The 20815-nt window shown below is 48.1% G+C and overlaps 1 protein-coding gene across 3 annotated transcripts in view; it reads right to left on the bottom strand.

The window, feature by feature from the left end:
- OTOF (otoferlin) overlaps nt 1-17409 on the bottom strand; it is an 88888-nt gene extending 71479 nt beyond the window's left edge. For 2 of the 3 annotated variants that reach the window (XM_074331805.2, XM_019735385.3), the window contains exons 1-2: nt 17116-17408; nt 1391-1449 (exon numbers count right to left, since the gene is read on the bottom strand). In XM_074331805.2, the coding sequence (XP_074187906.2) occupies nt 1391-1449; nt 17116-17194 (138 nt within the window). In that variant the 5' untranslated portion in view covers nt 17195-17408. Of the gene's footprint in view, nt 1-1390; nt 1450-17115 lie in introns of all 3 variants that reach the window. The other variant, XM_088796250.1, reaches the window with a different exon arrangement.
- Between the last annotated feature and the right edge of the window lie 3406 nt (nt 17410-20815).

The raw sequence follows: 20815 nt of genomic DNA, 5'->3' as shown, positions 1-20815 counted from the left end.
TATCTAGAACATACAAAGAGCTCTTGCAAATTAATAAGAAAAAGATAGCTATACTGATAAGAAAAAGGGGTAGAGACTATGGACAGACAATTTATAAGCAAGAAACCTTAAACATACCATTACAACAATAATGAGGTATCACTGTGAGACTGGTGAAAATCAGAAAGCTGGATAACGTCCGGTGTAGATGAGGATGGGAAACAGTGATCCACATGCACTGGTGGTGGAAGTATAGACCATGGCGTGGCAGTGCTGGGTCACATTAAGTGTATAAACACCCTATGAGAGCAATTCCAAGTCTAGGTATATGTCCCAGAGAAATGCTCACACAGGTCCAAAGGGGACATGCCTAAGAATATTCATTGCATTTCTGGTGGTGGGGAGTGGGAGGCACACTGAGGGTTCCTCACTGGGGTGTGGGTAGGTGAAGCGTGTAGGGTGACCAACCCATCCTGGTTTGACTAGGAGTTTTCCACTTTTAGCCCTATAAGTGTGTGTTCCACGAACCCCCTCAGTCCCAGGCAAGCGAGGATGGTTGATCGCCCTGTGTGTCAGATGTGTCCCATGGAACATGTACAGTAGGTAGAAGCAACAGGTTAACATAGCAAGAGAGATGGAACTTTAAAAAGGTGCTCAGTGAAAGAAAATGAAATACGTAATAATACCATTTAAATAAACATAAATTATATGCTCACAAGACAATAAAAATTTTGAAACCAAGAGATACACATTAGAAGGGTTGTCTATGGAAGGAAAGAATATGAGAATAAGAGAGAATATATACATAATAAATACATACATACATGAAAACAAGAGTTGGGCCTTGTAGGGACCAATGAAATAATGTGCCACGCACTGGGGCAAGACTCAACCCTCTGAGCCTGAGATCAAAAGGGATAGAATAGAAAAGCTTATTGGGGAGATACAGTGGGGGGATTCCCCACTAACTTTTAGAGAGAAAGGGGTGAGGTCCCTGTGAGACTGGCTTTGCTAAAAGGCAGGTGGGCTTAGCCTGGCTGCTCCTCATGCCCAGGGAACATGGGGAGGGAAGCCCCTTCTCTAGGCCTGCTGGGACCTCAGCTTGGGGCCTGCAACATCTGTGACCCTTTCTCCAAAGAGAACAGAAGGCCCCCGACTGGGCAGCAGGCCACTGGTTAGGCCTGGACTGCCACTGTGCCAGTAGCTCTGCAGGGGGCTGTCCTATGCAGAGGTCCCTGAGAGGGATCTGGGTGCAGGGGGCGGGAGGCTCCCTCCCAGGAAGCGAACCAGAGATGAGGAGCCCTGAGCAAGCCTGCCTCCTAGGATTTGGGGCCAGTTCGCTCCCAGGAGGCAGGAAGGTGCTTGTCCCCCTCTGGGCCAGGGCTTGGCTCCCCCGAACACGGCATCCTACCTCGTCAAAGTCGGCCACATCCTCACAGTTCTCCAGGACCCGGGAGTGGAAGGATTGCCCTAAGTGGGAGAAAGAGGAAATTTTAAAGTCAGACCCCCCTTGGACAACAAGCTTGGGGTCAGACCTCTTGACCTGATAGTTGTCATGACAGCATTTGGGTTCACACAGCACTCGTTACAACCATGGGACTGCATGCCTTGTGCAGCACTCTCTAGAATGACGCAAGTTCCCATAGTGTCTTAGCTGACCCTTTCCACAGTCCCGTGAGGTAGGCAGGTCAAAGGCCATGAAACCTCCGTCCCTTTTCTCCACCATGCTGCCTTCCCGGTGGCTTTCTTGGCCTCCTTTTGTGGTCTCCTCAGCTCTGCTGGCTTTCCCTGGCCTGAGGCTGCCCTGAGCACATGCCTGGCCCTGAGGGCGGAGGGCACCCGGCCGAATGATAGCCCCCTCCTAAGACAGCGTCTGTAGCCAGGCCCAGGACCTCCTGCCCAAACCAGGCCCCGGGACAACCTGGAGTATCCAGACCTTCTTCCCCGTAAACCAAGGGCCTTCCTCCATTCTCACTCATTTTTCTGTCAGCCTTAGCAGAGGGGAAAGCATCGGTGGTTCCTCCCATATACTGCCCTTCCTTTCCCCACTGGCACAGGTAATAGGGAGGGTGATATGGACACACATTTTCCCAGACCCCACCACCGCCCCAGGTTCATAGACAACCCACCAGGGCAGAAGTAAAGCTGCCTGCTTTTCTAGCCCATCCAGTGGCCCAGATTGCTTGAAGAATCATAACCAGGAGAGGATGAGAGCAGGTTGGAGGGGGAATGGAGTGGGCAATGTGTGGGGGACATAAGCAGGTTCAGGTCACTCGAAACATTCAGTAGAGTCTTCAGTGTACCAAGGCCGCGTCTGGGGGCCTTGGGATAGACGGATGGTTCCCCGCCCTCAGGGAGCTGACTCAAGCAAAGGAGGGCAGGGAACTGGAACACATGGCTAGTTCAACACCATGCATTATGTACCTTAAAATACAATTTTGCATGAGATAGAGAAGTGGTACAGAGAAGAAAAAATAAATATGGTTTGGGGTGGGGGAGGAAAGAGAAAAGGCACATGGGCAGGGATTGTAATTTCTATGAGCAGGGCCAGGGGAGTGAGAAGAGGTTGAGAGCAGCATACTTTGACTTTTTACTGGATACATTTGAGTTTGAATTTTTTTTTCAGTGACCATGCTTTACTTTTGCAATTAAAAGAAAAAAAAATTAAATCCCCACCAACTTAAACCAGCAGACCATTTTGTTGAAGGGCTGTCTCAAGGTTGAACTCAGTCCCATTCTGAGGGTCAGTTTGGGTTGTCACTGATGGGCAGTCTGGGGACCCAGGAGAGGACTCGGTAGGGCATGCAATGCTCTTCGCCCCCCAGAAAACCAGGGAGACCTGGTATGACCCGCACCAGGTCAGGGAGGGGTAAGGTGAGCGGTGGGGGTGGGAGTGGATGAAGAAGGAGGCTCAGCAAAGCAGGCTTGCTCCCCCTGGGAACTAACTTCTCTCCTCTGGTCTCAGTTGCCCCGCTTGTCTAATGAGAGTATTGGTCAGAAATCTCCAGGGCTTGCCTGGTTTTTACGGCTCAGAAGCAAGTCCTAGTTCAGTCCAGAGCTACCCCCTGACAAGGAGGATAGAGGTTTGATGTTAGAGTCAGGTAGATGGTCTGAAGAAGGGTGTGTGTGTGTGTGTGTGTGTGTGTGTGTGTGTGTGTGTGTAGGATGGTGGGCATGTGGGGAGGAGTTGCCTCTGAGATAATCAGAAAGAAGATATAAAGCAGAAGCTATATCCAAAGAAAATAGATGTGAGTAGACAGATGGGAAAGGTAGACTCTTTAGCACTAGCTGGGGACAAAACAAAACAGAACATCAAAAGAAAAACCTCAGCAACAAACCGGAAGGCAGCCAAGGGAGGAGAGGGAAACACGAGAGATGGTGGATTTAAAACCATTTCAAATTCCAACACGAGAGCTTCTTTTAATTTTTCCCACAGGTAACATAATGTAAATGGAGAATCAGGTGAGCATGTCTGTGCACTGGGGCTTCCCCAATGGCCCACACTCTGAATAATCAAAGGCCTTTTCATCCTGGAAGATCATAATGAGCCTCAGATATGGCTGTGCCCAAGCATCTCCCGGAGTGAAAATTAAGCAGCTCTGTGGGTGGGGGCAGGAACCATCCAAGATGGTGTCAGGGTCCAACAGGCATGGAGGCTCAAAGACTCCTCTGCTTGCGTATTTCCTATAATCTTGTTTGAGAGGGCGTGAAATGCAGTGAGTTACCCATTGCAAAATTTATACATTAGGGCTCTGTTTCAAAATGCAGTAAAACTTCAATGCCTTAGGCCCTAGGGATTTAAATGTGGTGAATATTGTCAAACAGGATGAGTTAAATTTTACCTTTAGATATTAAAAAAAGGGGGGTTGCTGAAACAAATTAAATCAATGGTACAGAAACAGTGAAAAGGGCAACTTACTAAGAAAACAGAATGTCCTTAAGCATTTTTGAAAAGTCACTTTTTAGGAGGGCTGTACAAACAGTGGCAGGAATCATTCCCTTGGTCCTTTTCTATTCATTAAGACAGAGCCAGGGGACCTCTGTCATCCCTTCCAACTTATCAGTGGGGATTGCTAACCTCATCTCTCTTTTCAAGTTCATCTCCACTTACCATCTACTCCCCTCAGCACCAGTCCTGTTGAAATTTCAGCTCCATTTTAAATGGCTTTCAGACAAAAATCATTTTAAATCCCAATATCCAATCACCTTTCTTGCCACAGAGAAGATTTAGAAGAAGTCTAGAGAGAAAGAAAATAGCCTATTCTCTGCAGTGGGGAGGCTTTTGTGGATAGAGTGAGATTAGATGGGAACATGGAACAGCGTCTGTTTTCATTTAGAGGCAGCTGCTCATGGGCTAGCTGAGCTGTTTGGTTTGAAATAAACTCCTTCTTGAGTCAATAAATGAATTTGGATAGCTGACTCTGTGCTCGCAACTGTAATAAGTGCCCTGACATCGGATATACCCAAGTGGGGGGGCTCAGAAGTCCAAAGCTTAATAGAAATAACTTGTATGTCATTCGCCATTTTAAAATATCTGGATTGCAGCTACCCTCTGAAATGAAGGTGAGCTCAGCTGTTGTCTCATATGCAGGATGGAGTGCTAGCCTTTTATGGGATGGGACTTAAGGGTACAAAACATCCCATTTGCACAAAACAGCTCCCTCTTCCAGACGGTTTACCTTGTTAGAGCCAGACATTGAGCAAAGGCAGGCATGTAAGGACTGTATTGTTAGCCTGTGCTATTGGTCTTGCATTCCCACATGCAAGAGGGTCATCTATTCAGCACTGGGCTCTGGGGCAGGGGAGGGTGGGGATTGTACAAAGATAATTTGAATCGTTATGCTACCTGAAGCAGCTTATTACAATCCAGATGGCAGATAGGTTAGACATGGAAAAGGCTACTGTATGAGGCAAAATTTGGTCCTTGGCATGCAAAAAGTGTAATTAAAGTGAGAACACAGGAAAAGGAGAAATGGCCTCAACTTAGCAGATCAAGGAAGGCATTGAAGAAGCATGGGCATTCCCTGGACCCTGGAAGATTGGTGGGTCTAGCTATGCACGCGGAGAGATTGGGGAGGCGGGAGAGAGAAGGGACAACCGAGCAGAGAGAACAGTGTGAGCAAAGTTGGGAAGTGTGGAGCAAAGAATGGAACCCTGAAGATGCAGAACGCAGGACAAGTGAGTTCTGATGGTGAAGGGAAAAATGAAAAGGGTCCCCCTTTAGGGAGCAGCCCACAGAAGGAAGACCTTGTGGCGGGTGGTCCTAGGGTCCTGAGAGAGCACAGAGTGGGTAGCATCTAAAGGAAAGGAGAAGGTCCTGAGGACAAGCTTCAGGAACATCACTGCTTTGCCCAGGACCTAGCCCTGTGGCCTATATCGGTGCCATTATTCTTTACCCCGTGTGAGCTAGAAATAGAGTGAAACACTCTGCTTGTGACTCAGACCTGTCACTATTCCCTTTCGTTATCTAAAATCAGCGAAACCTCATTGTCTGCAGTGCTTGGGATGGACTACATGGAGGGTGGCTTGGCAAGTACCCCATTCCTAGCTGCAACGCTCTGACATCCCCAAATCTGCTCGCCTTCTGTTCCTCCACAGCAGCTCAGGAGTGGTGGCCCTGCTATTTTCATCCTCCCCAGTTCAGATCAGCCTGTTCCTTCTGGAAGGCCAGCTACTCCCACGAGCACCAGGAGGCGAAGCCCAGGCATCCCCGTGTGCAGACAAAGAGCCAGGCCTAGGTAGGTTTGGGGGCTGATGCTGCAGCTCAGGGTCAGGAGGCCTGACGCTGGTTATTCAGCCCCTCAGGGTCTCAGAGCCGTCATCTGCAAACTGGGGCAATTATCCTGGAACAGCCTGCATCCCGGAACCACAGTGAGGTTCAGCAAGAGACTTTCTATGAAAGGCTGAGTACAGCACCAAGTTCCTTACAAGCACAAGGGGCCATCTGATAGTGGTAAGGCTCGTGGGCCAGACTGCCTGAGTTCAAGCCCCAGCTCTACCACTTGCTGGCCAGGAGCCCTCAAAGAAGTTAACCTTTCTTGGCCTTAGTTACCTCATCTATAAAATGGAGGAAATGCTAGTGCTTATACACTTGGTGCATAGTTCATCACCCAAAAAAAATGGCTATGAGTCTTTTAGATAGTTAAGCGATGTCTTAAATATAAAAATGGTCTCCTTTATTATGAATCACATTTTGTAGCATATTTTTAGTAGTATATAATAAGGAACAATTTTCTTCCCCATCTTATATAACAAGTTTTAGGTATTTTAGGTGTGATTAGCTTTTTTTAAAAACTAGGTAAAATTTATGTTCACCGATCTGAAGTGCACAACTCAGTGATGTTTCAATAAATGCATATACTTGTATAATCACCACACAATCAATACATTATTTCTAGCCGATCAAATCAAAGCGTAATCTTCCAACTTTCTTCTCCGTTTTCAAAGTTGCTTTGGCTGTTTTAGATCATTTGCATGTCCATATAAATTTTAAAGTAATTTTCAATTTCTACAAAACAGACCGTTGTGATTTTTATTTAGGATTGTAATCAGTCTATAGATCAATTTGGGGGAACTGACATTTTAAGAATTCTGAGTCTTCCAATCCATCAGCACAATATATTTTCTATATATTTGGGTTTCTTTTTTTTCTTTCAGCATTTTTTCTTTTAGTGTGGTCTTTCAAGTCTGTAGTGAAAATTCTTTCTAAATATTTAATGGTTTTTACAAGTATGCTATTGTAAAAGTAATTGCTTTTTAATTTCTATTTTCCACATGGTTTGTTTCTATAGAAATACATTTTTTTATATTAAGCTTAGATCCTAAAACCTTGCTAAATTCATTTATGAATTATGGTAACTTTTATGTAGGTTCCTTAATTTTCTACATAACCAATTAGGGTTTTTTCTGTGTTGGTGTGTGAAAAAGGGCAGTTTTACTTCTTTCTTTCCTATCTGTGTGAGTTGTATTTCCTCTCGCCTTAATTCACTGGCAACAATTCCAGTACAATGTGGAATAGAAGTGGTGAGAGTGGACGTCTTTGCCTTGCTCATAATCTAATGTTTAATGTTTCAGGATTAAGTCTGATATTAGTTGGGCATTTTTTGTAGTTGCCCTTTATCAGAATTCTCTTTACTCTTAGGTTGCTGAGAGTTCTTATCATAAATGGGTGTTGGATTTTGTCAAATGTTTTTTCTGTATCTATTCGTGGTTTTTCTCTTGTATTAATATGGTGAAACATTTTGATTTTCCAATTTTAAACTAACCTTTTATTCCCAGGATAAAACTCACTTGTCATGATGTGTTATCCCTTTCATATATTGCTACTCAATTGACTAATCTTTTGTTCAGGATTTTTACATCATTTTTCCTGACGGATATTGGGGTCTACTTTTCTTCTTGTATGTCTTTATTAGGGTTTGGTATATTATAAAATGAGTTATGAAGTGTTCTTCTTTCTCTATTTTCTGAACATTTGTGTAAGATTAGTTTTATTTCTTCCTTAAATGTTTTCTAGAATTTACCAGTGAGGTGACCTAGACCTGAAGTTTTCTTTACGAGAAAGTAGTTTATCATCATCATCCACTGTGGGGGCGCAGCCCGCTGCCTCCACCACTGCCCCAGCTTCCTCCCTGCGCTCCTGGCCTTGGGTCCTGGTATCGTCATCGCTATTATAAATTTGATTTCTTTAATAGGTTTTGGGCTCTTCAGATTTTCCATTTCTTTTTGTCAGTTTTGGTAAGTTGTTTTTCAAAGGATTTGTCCATTTCATCTGATGTTTAGAACTTTATTGAGATAAGATTATTCATTATATTTCCTTATTTTCCTGTTAATGCAATGATATCTTCTCTTTCATTCCTGATGTTGGTAATTTGTGTTTTTCTTGCTTTTTTTCACTTGGTCAGTCTGCTATAGTTTACCCATTTTATTAATTTTTTTCAAAGGACCGACTTTTGGCTCTGTTAGTTTTCTCTGTTTGTCTGTTTTCTATTTCTTTTGTTTTATTCTCATTAGGTTTAATTTTTAGGTTGTTCTTATTTTTATTTATTGAAATGCAATTCACAAACCATAAAATTCACTGTTAATTCATTACTCTCTAATTCCAGAATATTTTCATCATCCCAAAAGGAAGCCCATACTTAAGCAGCCACTTCCCGTTCTCTTCTCCTAGCCCCTGGCAATCACTAATCTTTCTGTCTTTATGGATTTGTCTATTTTGGGCATTTCATATAAGTGGAATCATACAATGTGTGGTCTTGGTGTCTGGCATATTTCACTTAACATAATTTTTTCAAGATTTGAGTTTTATTTGCTCTTCTTTTAGCAGCTTCTTAAGGCAGAAACCTCAATCATTGATTTTAGACTTTTTTCTTTTCTGCTGTATTTAAAACTATAAATGTTATGTTGCATTTTTATTATAATTCAGTTAGAAACATGTTATAATTTCTTTTTGTTTTCTTCTTTGACCATAAGTTATTCTGAAGGGTATTTATTGTTTAATTTCCAGATATTTGGAGTTTCAAAAAATCTTTTATTGTTACTAATTTCTAATTGAATTCCAGTGTAGTTAGAGAACATACTCTGTAAGATGTCAGTCTTTTGAAATGTAGTGAAACTTGTTTACTCAGCCTATGGTCTGTGTTGATGAGTGTGCCATATGCATTTGAAAAGAATATGTATTTTTCAACTTTGGGGTGTAGTGTTCTAGAAATGCCACTTGGGTCAAGGTGGTTTATGGTGTTGTCAAATTCTCTATATCCCTAATGATTTTCTTGTTTCGTTGTTTGTAATCGTCTCTTGTAATAACAGGTCCCCCACCCCCCCACCTTGAGGAACACATATTCAATTTTATGACAGTTGATGGTACAGCAGAATGGAGAAATTTAATTCATGAAGAGTTGTCCAAGAAAGCAACTATTTCTTAAGTTCCTTAAATAATGTGCTCTCTGAAAATCACCAGCTTTTTCAGCCCCTTCCTCTATTTCTCATCTAGATGGAGGCCCCATCTACCTCTAACTCTTCATTTTCCACAAATCTTATTCAAACATCATTCTACCTTCACTCACTTATTCCCCTCGCCTCACGCTGTTAATATACAGGTACATACAGTAGAAACTCAGGCTTAGATCAGGGACTCATCTGAGAGGCAGGAACGGGGCACGGATTATAAATCCCACCTCTCAGGCTCAGCTCAAACCTGTACTTCCTTTCAGATGCTCACTTAAGTTCTGTAATGAACTGATGGCTCTGGTTCCCATTTTTCAGACCCAGGCAATGAGGCAGAGAGAGAATGTGATGTTTCCCCTTGAGACTAAGGCAGTGCTAATCACACACTCAGCAACTGCTGGGTCTTAGGGTCTCGCATTATTGTGACAGATGGAGGAGCTTGTGGTCCCAGTGGTCCACAAGCTCTATAGAGTAGTTGCTCTGTGCCAGGCACTGGGAATGTAATGAGGCGTGATGGGAGAGTGACGTTTTTTATATATATATTCAAATTGGGTAAAAAATATTGTCAAAACTGCAGTCCTGACTTTATCTTAAACTTTGGCTAAAAAAAAAAAGCTAATAAGTGAAAACCGACCTCCAACTAAGCCAATGAGCCCTTCTGCTTTGAAAAAAAAGAAAAAAATATAGCGTAGAGACAGACTGTTGTGCCAGTGTGAAAATGATCACATGATATTCCCTGTCTCAGCAGAACTTTCTGGAACTGTCAGTGAGAGAAATAGATCACTACTTGGTGCTACCTGGACCAGGGGCTGCAGAGTGGCTCCTGTTGCTAACTGTGCAGCAGCTCCTGCCACACCTGCAGGCTGGGCTCCTTTCTGTCACTTCTATTTCAGGTCTGTTCTGTGCCAGGCCCTGAGGAACCAGCCCAGGTCCCTGTTCTGGAGGAACCCGCCTGGGCGATGATGGCTCCAGATGTTGTTACCTGTCATCTCCATGTCTGGCGGAATTTGGTGTGTCAGCAATTGGAGGAGTCCAGAAGAGAATCAACTAAGGCCCTTCGCAGCACATCTCTGGGTCCCTAGGTTCCCCAGGATCACAATCTACTCTATTCCTGCCTCTCTAGAAGGCTAAAGCACGAGGAATCCTGTAAGGGGTAATTAGCACCTTACAGTTTGTAGAGCCTTTCCTGTATATCACCTTTTTCACTGGATCCCAAAGCAGCCCTATAAGAACTTAAACTCAGGCACATCTCTTCTTCTCTTAGACCTTTACTTACTGGCTGGACTCCCAAACTGACCATTTGATGGGCACTCATTGTACCCAGCCAGATTTCTGATTTCCTGGGGTTTTCTCTAGAATGACCCGCAGGCAAGCCCATCTTCTCTGTGCTCCCCCTAAGCCTGCTCTTCCTGTCGTGCTCCCCAGACCCACTGGTGGCCTCACCATCCACCTAAGCACTCAAGTCCAAAATCCAGAGGCCCCCTCATCCTGCCCTCTTGCTCACTTCCAATCTCAGAGCTGCTATCCCTCCCTCTCTGAATCCATGTCACCCCTTCTTTCCGAACTCACAGCCCTCTGCCTCCACCACTGCCCCAGCTTCCTCCCTGGGCTCCTGGCCTTGGGTCCTGACATCCAGAGTATCCGTTCCCAAACCAGATCTTCCCTTCTCATTCTCTGGCTAAGAGCTTTGGTGATTCCCATTTACTTACAAAGCAAAGTTCAAACTCCACAGTATGACATTGAAGACCCTCTGTGTTTGGGCCCCAGCCTCCCCTCCACCCCATTCCCACCTGAACCTCAGCAAACACCTCCCAAACACTTGACATATCTGTACACCTGTGTTTATACTATTAGCCCCTCTGCCTGGAATGGGGCCTCTTGGAGGTTTTGTCCTTTCAAAATGCTGTCCTCTGTCAGCAGGCTGACAGAGGCTAGCTTCAATATCAACTTAGACCCTGCTCAGAAAAATCTTCTCCCTGGACTCTGTGAACTTTTCCAGCTTTGTCTGCTGGGCTCCAGGGTGGATGATTTTGAAAGGCACCAGAGCTGCTGGACTGCTCCCACTCCCCTTCACATGTGCTCTTCCTAAACAACTCTGACTCACTTTCTCAGGTGGCTTCCGGACTTCCTGGTCTATGGGCTTCCTTGGCCTCATGCTGCCTCATATCTGTGCTTTCCTTTCCAGAATACTCAGCATGCTCACAGTGACTTGTGCAATGACCATCTTTTCTTTGAGGGCAGGGACCACATCTGTCTCATTACTGCTATCACCCCAGTGCTAGACTAGCTCCTGGCATGTAACTGGCCCTCAATGAATATTGTTGCCTGGATGAATGAAAGGATGGGTGCATGATTAAATATTTGATTTATAAAACACATTAAAATGTAGCTTTTAATGAACTGGAAAAAAATTTATGACACTGATGAGATAATTAGAAATTTGATGACTGACTAAATATTTCATAGTATTAAGGAATTACTGTTAATTTTTTAGGAGTGATATAATACGTGGGTTTTTTTTTTTTTGAGTCTTTATCTTTTGTAGCGGTGTACTGAATGTTTATAGATGAAATGGAATGGTGTTTGGGATTTGTTTCCAGATAATTTGGGGTGTGGGAGTAGGACAGGGTACAAATAAAACAAGATTGGCCATGAGTTGATTGCTGTTAAGACTGCATAGGGAGACGTTGGGGGCCATTATACTAGTTCCCCTACTCTTGTGCATATCTGAGGTTTTCCATTATAAAGAATTAATAATTTTTTTTTTTTAAAGGATGAAACTCAGGAATGGGAGTGGGTGGGAGGGATGCAGGGTATTTTTTTCCTCAGGAAAGATGGATAAGATAACCTGGGCTTCAGCCATTCAGGGAAATTATTTGCAAGCCTGGTCTTGAGCACATTCCCAGCAGTACTTTTGTCAAGAGCCTTTGTAGCAGAGGACAGTTTTCTGTTCATTTCCATGCCACGAAAACACACTCATCTCCTCAAAGCAGGAGAAGCCTGGGGAATTTTCAGCAGCTCTGCCTGCTTTCCCAGGGCTACACCAGCTCGATCTGAGTGGGAGGGGGGACATTCACCACCTGGGACTTCAGGCAAAGAAGATCCCCTGGGGGTGAGGGTCGTGTGTGTGCTGGGAAGAGAAGAGGATATGGGGGCACAACCTCAGATGGATAGAAAGGCACGGAGCTGTGTCCACAGCCAGCCATGGGCTTCAGGTTGTCCTAAAAGGTCCCCCAGGTGCTGTTTTCAAGGGGGGCAACACCCACCCCACGCCCTCCCAGAGAGGAGGTGCTGGGCCGGGCCCGAGTGCACACACAGGCCAGGCATCCCAGGAGCATATCAGGACTGGGGGCTCTGGGCCTCCCTCACCAGGAATGACGGAGATGTTTTCAATGGAAGTCATAGTATCATCGAGAGGGAGAACTCCCCCATTTTAATGGGGGAAAATAAATTTAATTTGGAGTCTGAGGTGGTCCTTGCAGCCAAGAGTAGGGGGAATTTTGTCCCTTGTGCTCGACCGGGCCCAAATCCCTTCCCAGCATGCAGCCACCCACCCCGGCCCCATGCTCCTTTCCTAGCTCATCTTCCTCTGCACCCACTTCCTACAGCCTCTGCTCTGGCCAAAACTAGTGCCTTTCTAGTCATTGTACTTAACTGAGATTTCCCTCCTCTGGCCTCTGGTCCTGTCAGTCCCTTACCCAGAATGGCCTCCCCTCCCCTCAGCAACCCTTCCTCACCCTTCCTTCTGTATCTCCACGTGTGCAAGCAGTTATTCAAGACCCAGCTTAACTGCGTCCTCCTCCCCTCCTCTTCCTCTTCCTCTGCCCCTTTATTGGAGCATTCATTGGTCTCTGTAGCTGAAATAAGCTGCCATCCTCTGAATGTGTTGCAATGTATGCCCTACCCCTAAGCATACCTTGCCCCCCTTACCCCCAGGTCCAGAAATGTTTCTCCATTAGGTCTGCACATGTTTCTTCTCCCCTATCAGGTTGTGAGTCCCTGGTTTGCCTTTAAGCCCACCCTGTACCCAGAGCTGTATGCAGCAACGTTCAGAAAGTGCACATTCAGTGATGGAGTAGTGTCACGTGCAGCCCCTCTTGCTTCCAACCTGTGGGCCAGAGCTGGACTCTCCAACATTTGCTAGAGGACAAGGTCAGCCTCCCTCTGGGGGGGCGGGGGGCGGGAGGGGGGTCGATGGGGGGAACATGGGCCAGAGTTCTGATTCTTGGCTCTTGAGGCCTCTTCCAGTCCCTGATGCCTCTTGAATAGAAATGGGGTGGTGGGGGTTCACAGTTGGAAAACTGAGCCAAAGAGTGGCAGTGCCACAGTGGAAGGAGAATTTAAACCCACTAACGATTGAATACCTCAAAGACGGAAGCCGTTGGTGTTCATTTTGATGACCGGGCCCCGTGTTCCGCATGGGGACCCTTAGGATAGCTACGATGGATCTCTATCTTGAATGTTCTCGGATGTTAGCACAGCATGCAGAACTGGGGCAGTTTCTAAGACACAAAGTGCCCTAGCTGAGCTGTGGGAGGAGTATGTACACAGTACTGCAAGGGAGGGGGAAGGCTGCACAGAGGAGGTGATGTATGAGTTGGGCCTTGAAGGATGAACAGAATTCATAGGAGTTTTCAAGGTTGGGTGGGGGGTCACTCCAAGCAGAAGAAATACAACATCTCAAGAGGCCTGGAGATATACAGGGCTTGACGTCTTTGGGGGAATGGCAGGAAGTTCAAAGCAGTGGGAACATAATGGGGTGTGGTGGGGGAAGGAGTAAGGAGGAAAAGTCAGCCGGGCTGAGGGGGAAACCTTGATAAAACAAATCTTTGTACCAATGACCCGTTCAGATAAATTATGTGGAGATCAGATCCAGCCTCCAGACGTCACCCATCTCACAGATCAAATCCCCAAACCTGGTATTTTGGCAAGAAAACTCCGGGATGGAGAGTAAAGGGAGACCACAGAACTGGCCCAGTCAGTCTGTCATTTGGATCCCCGACAGCCCAGTTAGCCCTCAGGTTTGAATGGGGCTCAACACTGGACATAATGTTGGGCTAGAGGAGCTAGAGACCCTTCCCACCCTGTATTCCATGGCTGATTGATGCTGAGAATTATTTTAGGAATTGGAAAAGGACAAACCCTAAGCTAATACGGTCTCCCTTCGAATAGCAACCTGTGGTCAAGAGGGCTCCTTCTCAGCCCATTCCTGATTCTGACTGCAGGTCTCTGCATTAAATGGAGACCGCTGTCTCATCTCGTTCACGGGAAGCCAAGCCCTGAGGCCCTATGGCCTGCATATATGACAGGGACAGGGACCAGGCCTTCTGGTGTCTCCTGTCTGACTGCTAGGCAGGGGCTGTGTTTTCTTCACCCCCAGAGTCTTAGGCCTGTCCTCAAATATTAGCACGTTCAGTGAATGAATAAATAAGTGCAGGGCCAGGTGAAGAGTGGCTGCTGGGGCTGTAAGAGAGAAGAGCAAGGGATGGAGCTGGGGGGTGAGTTCTGAGTAGCCTACCAGTAGGCTGGCTGACTGACCTGGGGTGGCAGAAAAAGAGGGGTGTCCATTGACAATGCTGGTGCATGCCCAGCCCACATGGGAATAGGGGTCTCAGGGCAGCCTGCCCCAAGGAGAACTGCAATGACCGCCTCACAGACACATCAGTTACTCTTCCACACCTATTGTTTCACTGAAGCAATCTGGTAGGTGGGTGTTATCATGTCCATGTTACAGATGTGGAGACTGAGAGCCAGAGAGGCAAAGTAAGTGGTAAAACCCAGGAGTAGGTAGGACCCAGGACTTGTAGAACTTTCCCCACCACAGCCACATAGGGCTCTTTCCTAAGTGTCCTGGGTGGTACAGCACAGAAAGTCAAGCTGTCTTTCAACCAGCCCTCCTAGTCTACCTGGGCCACTGCCAATGGGCCCATTTACCGAGGCCTCCCTCACCCCACTTGGCATGAGCTTCACTCACGGGATTAGAGGAACCTCTGACTGTTCACCAGCTTCTTATTTCTCCCTGCAGCATATTTGCTTGGACAATGGAGGTTGTGTGCACCAGATGCCTTAGAACATTCTAGAGTGGGTTGGTTTCCTCTAAAGGATTATTAGGGTTGGTCTTTTGAGTGTCTATAGTTATTAACTGCTGACTGTAGCAGGTGAATGTCTGAGGTATCTCTGGTTGTTTTAAAGGAGTCTTTCTGGAAACCCCCTCTCCCAGAGCTCTGCCTGTGGCCACAGAGCTTGGAAGTGGGTTTCTCCAGTCCGTCCAGATGACGCAGGTTGCAAGGGGGCTAGTGCCCTTGTGGTCAGCCCCACCACTCAAAGAAAATGGTGGGCATCAGATAGACAGGACGCTTACTCCAGTTGACGAGGAGATAAAGGAGATTGCAGGATTGAGCAGCCAGGGCTGGGGGTGAGGTCTTGTGAGTTGGGGCCACCCTGCGTCAGCCCCTCCATGAATGCTATGCACATCTGTTTACGACTGGCCTTGGTTCCTCTGCCTGCAAATGGGACTGGCTTGTGCAGCCTGGGACTTTGCTTTCATAGGTGCAAAAACATAGCGACCTGTAGCTAAACAGCCAAATACTATACTGCCTGCCCAACACAGGGACACATTTCACAGATCAAAGGACACCCTTGTTTTTACTAAAGCCAGCTGAGCCGGCAGGTGGCATGCAGTGGATCCAGGGCGCTGCAGAGAAAGCAGTTGTTGGGCTGGTGTGGGAAGCAACAGGCAGCCCAGCCCCCACTTCCTCTGCCTTCTGCGCACAGGGACACTATGATCTCCTCCCCCCTGCTGTCCCTATGCACACAGTATGGACAATCCAGGACTTCCTGCCCTACAGTGGCCTGACTGAGGCAGTGGTGTGGGTACCTGGGCTGCTGCCGGAGAGTGCCCGGAAAGACTGCACTGCGGTCTCACCTCTCCTTCCTGACACAGGTGCACCTGTGTGTCCGGCCTGGGCCCCGATACTCACTTTGTTCTTTAATCTGGTGGCATTCTCTCAGCATCTCCCCCACTCTCCCAGCCCACCCACCCCACGAGGTCTAATGAGTACCCTGGCCTTTGGTGAAAGGCTGCCCCAAATGCCCCTGGCCCAGAGGCAGAGGCGGAGGTGAGTATAAAGCAGAGGTAAGCCTGGCCTTGCATTCAGGGGCTTCCCACTGTCCTCAGGGTAAATGTAGCGTGGCCTCCTTGGCGCTGCCTCTCTCTCCCACCTTAGTTTCTGCACCCACTCTGGGTTCCCACCTCATGAAACCTCAGTCTGTTCCCCGTTTCAGCTCCTTTCTCAGCCTTGGGCAGCCCATCCCCTCTGTCTGCTCTGTCCTCACCTCCGCATGTTGGTCCTTTCTGCTGCTCCCTTGGGTTTCAGCTGAGGTGTCACCTCTTCCTGGAAGCCTTCCCTGGCCACAAGCCTGGTCAGCGTGCTGCTTCTGTACCTTGCATGCGGCACTTGCCCCATTCTTGTCATATCACACACCTGTCCTATTTGCCCACTGGTCATCCTGCCCCATGGGATTGGGCTCCTAAAGGGCAGGGCTTGGGTCATGCTCAGCCCCCAGAACTTGGCATATAGATCATAGTAAATGGTCACTGGCTGCATGAGTGGGAAGGAGGGCAGGAAGAGAACTGACAGAGGGGAGACTAGTGGGCCTCACAAGATCCCTGGCCATGGACAGCTCTGAGGGAAGCCAACAGTATTCCATCATGCTGGGACCCAGACAGCTACGTGCAGCTTGGTTTCTAGGAGCCACCTTGGTCTTCCAGGCTGCAGACACCACCCCCCACCCCATGCCCAAGGAAACCAGCCTTCAGGAGGGAGAGAGAGAGGAAGAGGGGGCCCAGGAAGGCTCTGAAGGCCTGGGCCCCTCCAGCCTGGGTCCCCCTGAGTCCAGGGATGGGGTCCTCATGTCTGCTTCCCCAGGACCCTTTGCAGGAAGAGGGCTCTGCCCCTCAGCACTGGCACATGGGCAAGTGCAGGGAGACAGACACAGATGCAGACATGGAAACACGGGGGCCCTGATTTTCAAGAAATCACAATGGCCTGTTAGGCCAGGGGCAGATGGCTGCTCATGAAAAACCTCCTTGCTCCAACCCAGGTAGAACTTTTCCCATCCATCTTTCTGGCCCTGCCTTATTCCCCTCAGCCCAGAGCTGGGGTCCCCTAAAGACAGGGGCTTCCCTACCTCGGAAAGTCACTTTGGCGATCCGGTCACCCTTGCCCCGCAGCTCTGAGACCGTCTTGAGGTGGACGAGCAGGGCCATGCTGGTGTGGAGAGCCTGGGCTCTGCCAGGCAGGAGCAGCTGGTGAAGGAGCAAGCCCGGGAACGACGCGGCTCACACGCCTTCTTCCTCTCTGCAGCTGCTCCTCCCTCTGAGCCCCCTCGATGCTGCCCACAGAGACCAAGGCAACTGAGCAAGCTGAGCTGCTCCTTCCAGCGGCTCACGGAGACTCACAGCCCTGCCAGCCCCCGCCCCTCCAAGTTGTCAGCCCAGTGTGTGTGTGTGTGTGTGTGTGTGTGTGTGTGTGTGTGTGTGCTGTGCACCCAGCGTGTAGCCTGGGAGTGCAGACACAGAGTCGGAATTCATTATTCAGCAGCCGCCTGCTCCCAGATAAAGCCCTGTCCAGCTTCAGGTGTCTTCTAGCTCCTGGAGCACAGCCACCTGTCTGCCCACCTCTCAGCAGGGCTCTGCTTCCCCTGTTAGGCACCCTCTTCTGCCATCAGGAGTAGGCAGATGGGAATGGACATGAGTGTGGAAGGGGTGGGAATGTGGCTGGGGGAACGCCCCCCCCCCACAGGGAAGAAGGAACTTCAATAATCTGTGCACAAGATGCTGGACATTGCACTGGTGCTTCTGTGTGATCAATGCCACCTCCCCCACAGTCAAGTTGGCCACTATGGCTGCTTGTGCTCCCAAGGCTCAGGGGACCTGAATGGGCCAGGCTTGGCTGCTCTGGATGGGTCACACTGTGCCATGTGGAAATCCCAACCCAGGGCCCCTCAACCGGAAAATCAGCATCTACCGGACAATATCCAGGTTGCGTCTGGTGGCCAGTCCCTCAGAAATGGGAGCCCTAAAAGAAGGGAATGTACTTCTTCACTGCCTCTCACAGAGATTGTACCCGCAAGAGGTTGGGTCCTGACCCCTTGTCCTGGGATCACTGGATCTGGGAGGGTGGAGGTGCTGCTGGAGGGGTGCTCAGGAGCCAGGCTAAGCACGATAGGAGATGCATGACTGTGAAGGCTTCAGAAGCTTATGTTCTACTAAGAGCAATGCTTCAGGTCCAGGACACTGACTGCGCCCCATCCTAGGCCTGGGGATGGAGAAGGCTGGGAGTAGTGAGACAGACTGGAGCAGCTGCTAGGGCTGGGGGAATGGACTTCTGTGACAGAATTTCCAAGGACCAATGGCCTTTTGAATGGGTCCCTCTTCTTCAAGCATATCCTAGGAGGGGCTCGTAGGGAAAGGGGCCCTAGTGGCTGGGATCCTCGAACCTGGAGCCTTGGCAGGGCCAGCTGCACCCTTGCCCTCCCTTACTGTTTGCTCTGCACAAAATGCCCCTACCCTACCCTGCCTTCTCACCTGGAATCACACAGCTGGTGCCATTCCTGGAAGTGCCTCTGCACGGCCCAGCCCTAGGTTGGGTTCTCCTCTGTCCTGCCCCCAACCCTGCCATCCCCCTCTGTCATTTGCTGCTCCACTAACCTCTCCCCGCTGACTGGGAGACCCTGGGGCACTGCGTCTTTGCATCCCTAGATCCTGGCATAGTATCCCGTGTATATTGACAGGATAAGAGAGTGAGTTTGGTGATCTATATGGAATAGAACCTAAAGGGTCAAAAACAGAAATATTAAATGTTCACAGGTTGCTAACAAGAGATTAGTCCCTTTTAATTCTACAGTGCCAGTGGCCTGCAGGATGTTCTTACCTCTTTCTAGGTGCCTCCTTGCTGCTTTGCCCTATTTTTCTTTTGCTATTTCCTTCTTTCTCATTTCTTCCTCATTTCCCACTCTCATTTCTCATGTTTATCTAACCATATTGAATCAAAAAATATTTTAGTATATTATATTTATCGAGTACAAGTGAATGTCTAAATTTTTTAAAAAAGAGATAAATTTAATGTCTCTTTAAAAAAAAAAAAACTAAACTAAATTGACTTGCATGTTCCATTCATGAGGTCATCTACTGATCTTTGTTTGTGAGGCTTGGTGGCATGTGATAGGGAAACAAATTCATCTCCTCCCTAGGACCTCTGGAGGTTCTCTCCTGAAGGGGGTGAGTTTCATGAGGCCTTCTATGGACCTGTGCATTTTGGGGGGACCGTCCATGGACTTGCCTTAGGCAAGGCCTGAGCTTTGCTGAACATCAGCTCCCATACCTACAAAATGGTTCCAGCTGCCAATTCCACGCTGCCAACACATAGCATCCTTTAGCTGAGCCAGCTGACACTCCTGAAACCTGAGCCAGATCCTACTTTTAGTTTCCATTCTCCTATCACCCATTTCAGTAACTCTGACTATAAACTTTATTCAATGAATATGTACTGAACTCCTTCTAGTGCCCGATGCTGGGGATTCAAGAATGAATATGACACAGGACTGAACCTCATGGGGAGAGGGAGTGGGCACTTGACCTTGTCCAGGAGTTGGGGGTGAGGTCATTAGAAACGCCTTCCTGGAGTATGGCACACCTGAACCAAGGGTTGTTCTTTTACAACTTTTATAAGTGTTTTTTTTTTTTAATGGTTGCCCATTCTCTGCACAGAGAATTGAGAAATATACAGATATGTCTGCACTTTGAAGGACGGGTGAAGCGTCCTTCCACCTCATTTGCTATCGATCATCCCCCGTCAGTTCCTTTTCCTCCCCAGCCTTCAGTTGTCCTGCGTCTTGAGCCTCCTGGAAGCTCGTGCTTTCATCAATTTCATCCTTATCTGTCAGAGAAAGTGTTCTGAGAATTCTGATTGCAGCAGTAGCCTGTGAACTCATTAGTGTCTGTGGGCTTCATCAGCAGCCATGGACAGGGTCAAACTGCGGATGACACTTCTCATCTGACAGATGAAATGAGACTGAAGCACAGGGGTAAACGGCAGAGCATTCTTACAGCCACCAGGACTCTGTCAGGCTTGCTGGGGAGGCAGGTCTGGGTCCAAGTCACAGACAGCATGGTGCTTTGGAGGCTGTCACTACACCCTCACCCCTAGTTAAAGACCTAAGGCCTCACCCTGCCCCACACAGAGTCCAGGCCTGGTGTGAGGGTCACTGGAGAAATCCGGATGTGGGACACCAAAGAGTTATGGGGGGCGGGAAGGGGTGTCGTTATTACAAAGGAACCGTCACTGGGGCCTTCCCAAGGTCAGCTTTCTGGGCAAACACGCCAACCCTGTAGATTTAGGCAGGACTGAACTGCAGAATTGGGGACAAATGTAAATCACACACCCCGACCTTGTCACCATTTGCTTTTTGCCCCTTACTCATAAACCACTCTTGTGGAGCAGTTTGAGGGGCAAGAAGAGGTAAGAAGTCCCGGAGAGAGACGAGAGATTAATGAAAAACATTCCCCTTTGGGGAACTGGGGCGCGGCGGGCAGCCTTGGGGAGCGATGACTCTTGGGGCTCCCACGGCCACTCAGGCTACCAGAGCTGAGCCGCGACGGCGGTGCTGCTTTCTGCACTGCATCCAAAGCGAGGGCGTTTCTCGCCGGGGCACTGGACGTCTTACAGCGGACAGAGGGGCCAGCCTGGCCTTTCCACCGAGTTTCCACCTCCGTCCCGGGGCTGAGCGCCCCCACACCCGGCAGCAAAGACGAGAGATGAGCCCATTCCTGGATGTGAAAGCTGAGGTTGGGTGTGACCGGCGATTTGCGAGGTCACAGCACGTGGGC

Source organism: Rhinolophus sinicus, chromosome 2 (assembly GCF_057876585.1).
Source record: "Rhinolophus sinicus isolate RSI-liver-muscle chromosome 2, RSI-T2T, whole genome shotgun sequence".
Lineage (NCBI taxonomy): Eukaryota > Metazoa > Chordata > Mammalia > Chiroptera > Rhinolophidae > Rhinolophus > Rhinolophus sinicus.
This window is presented reverse-complemented; position numbering and strand designations above follow the sequence as displayed.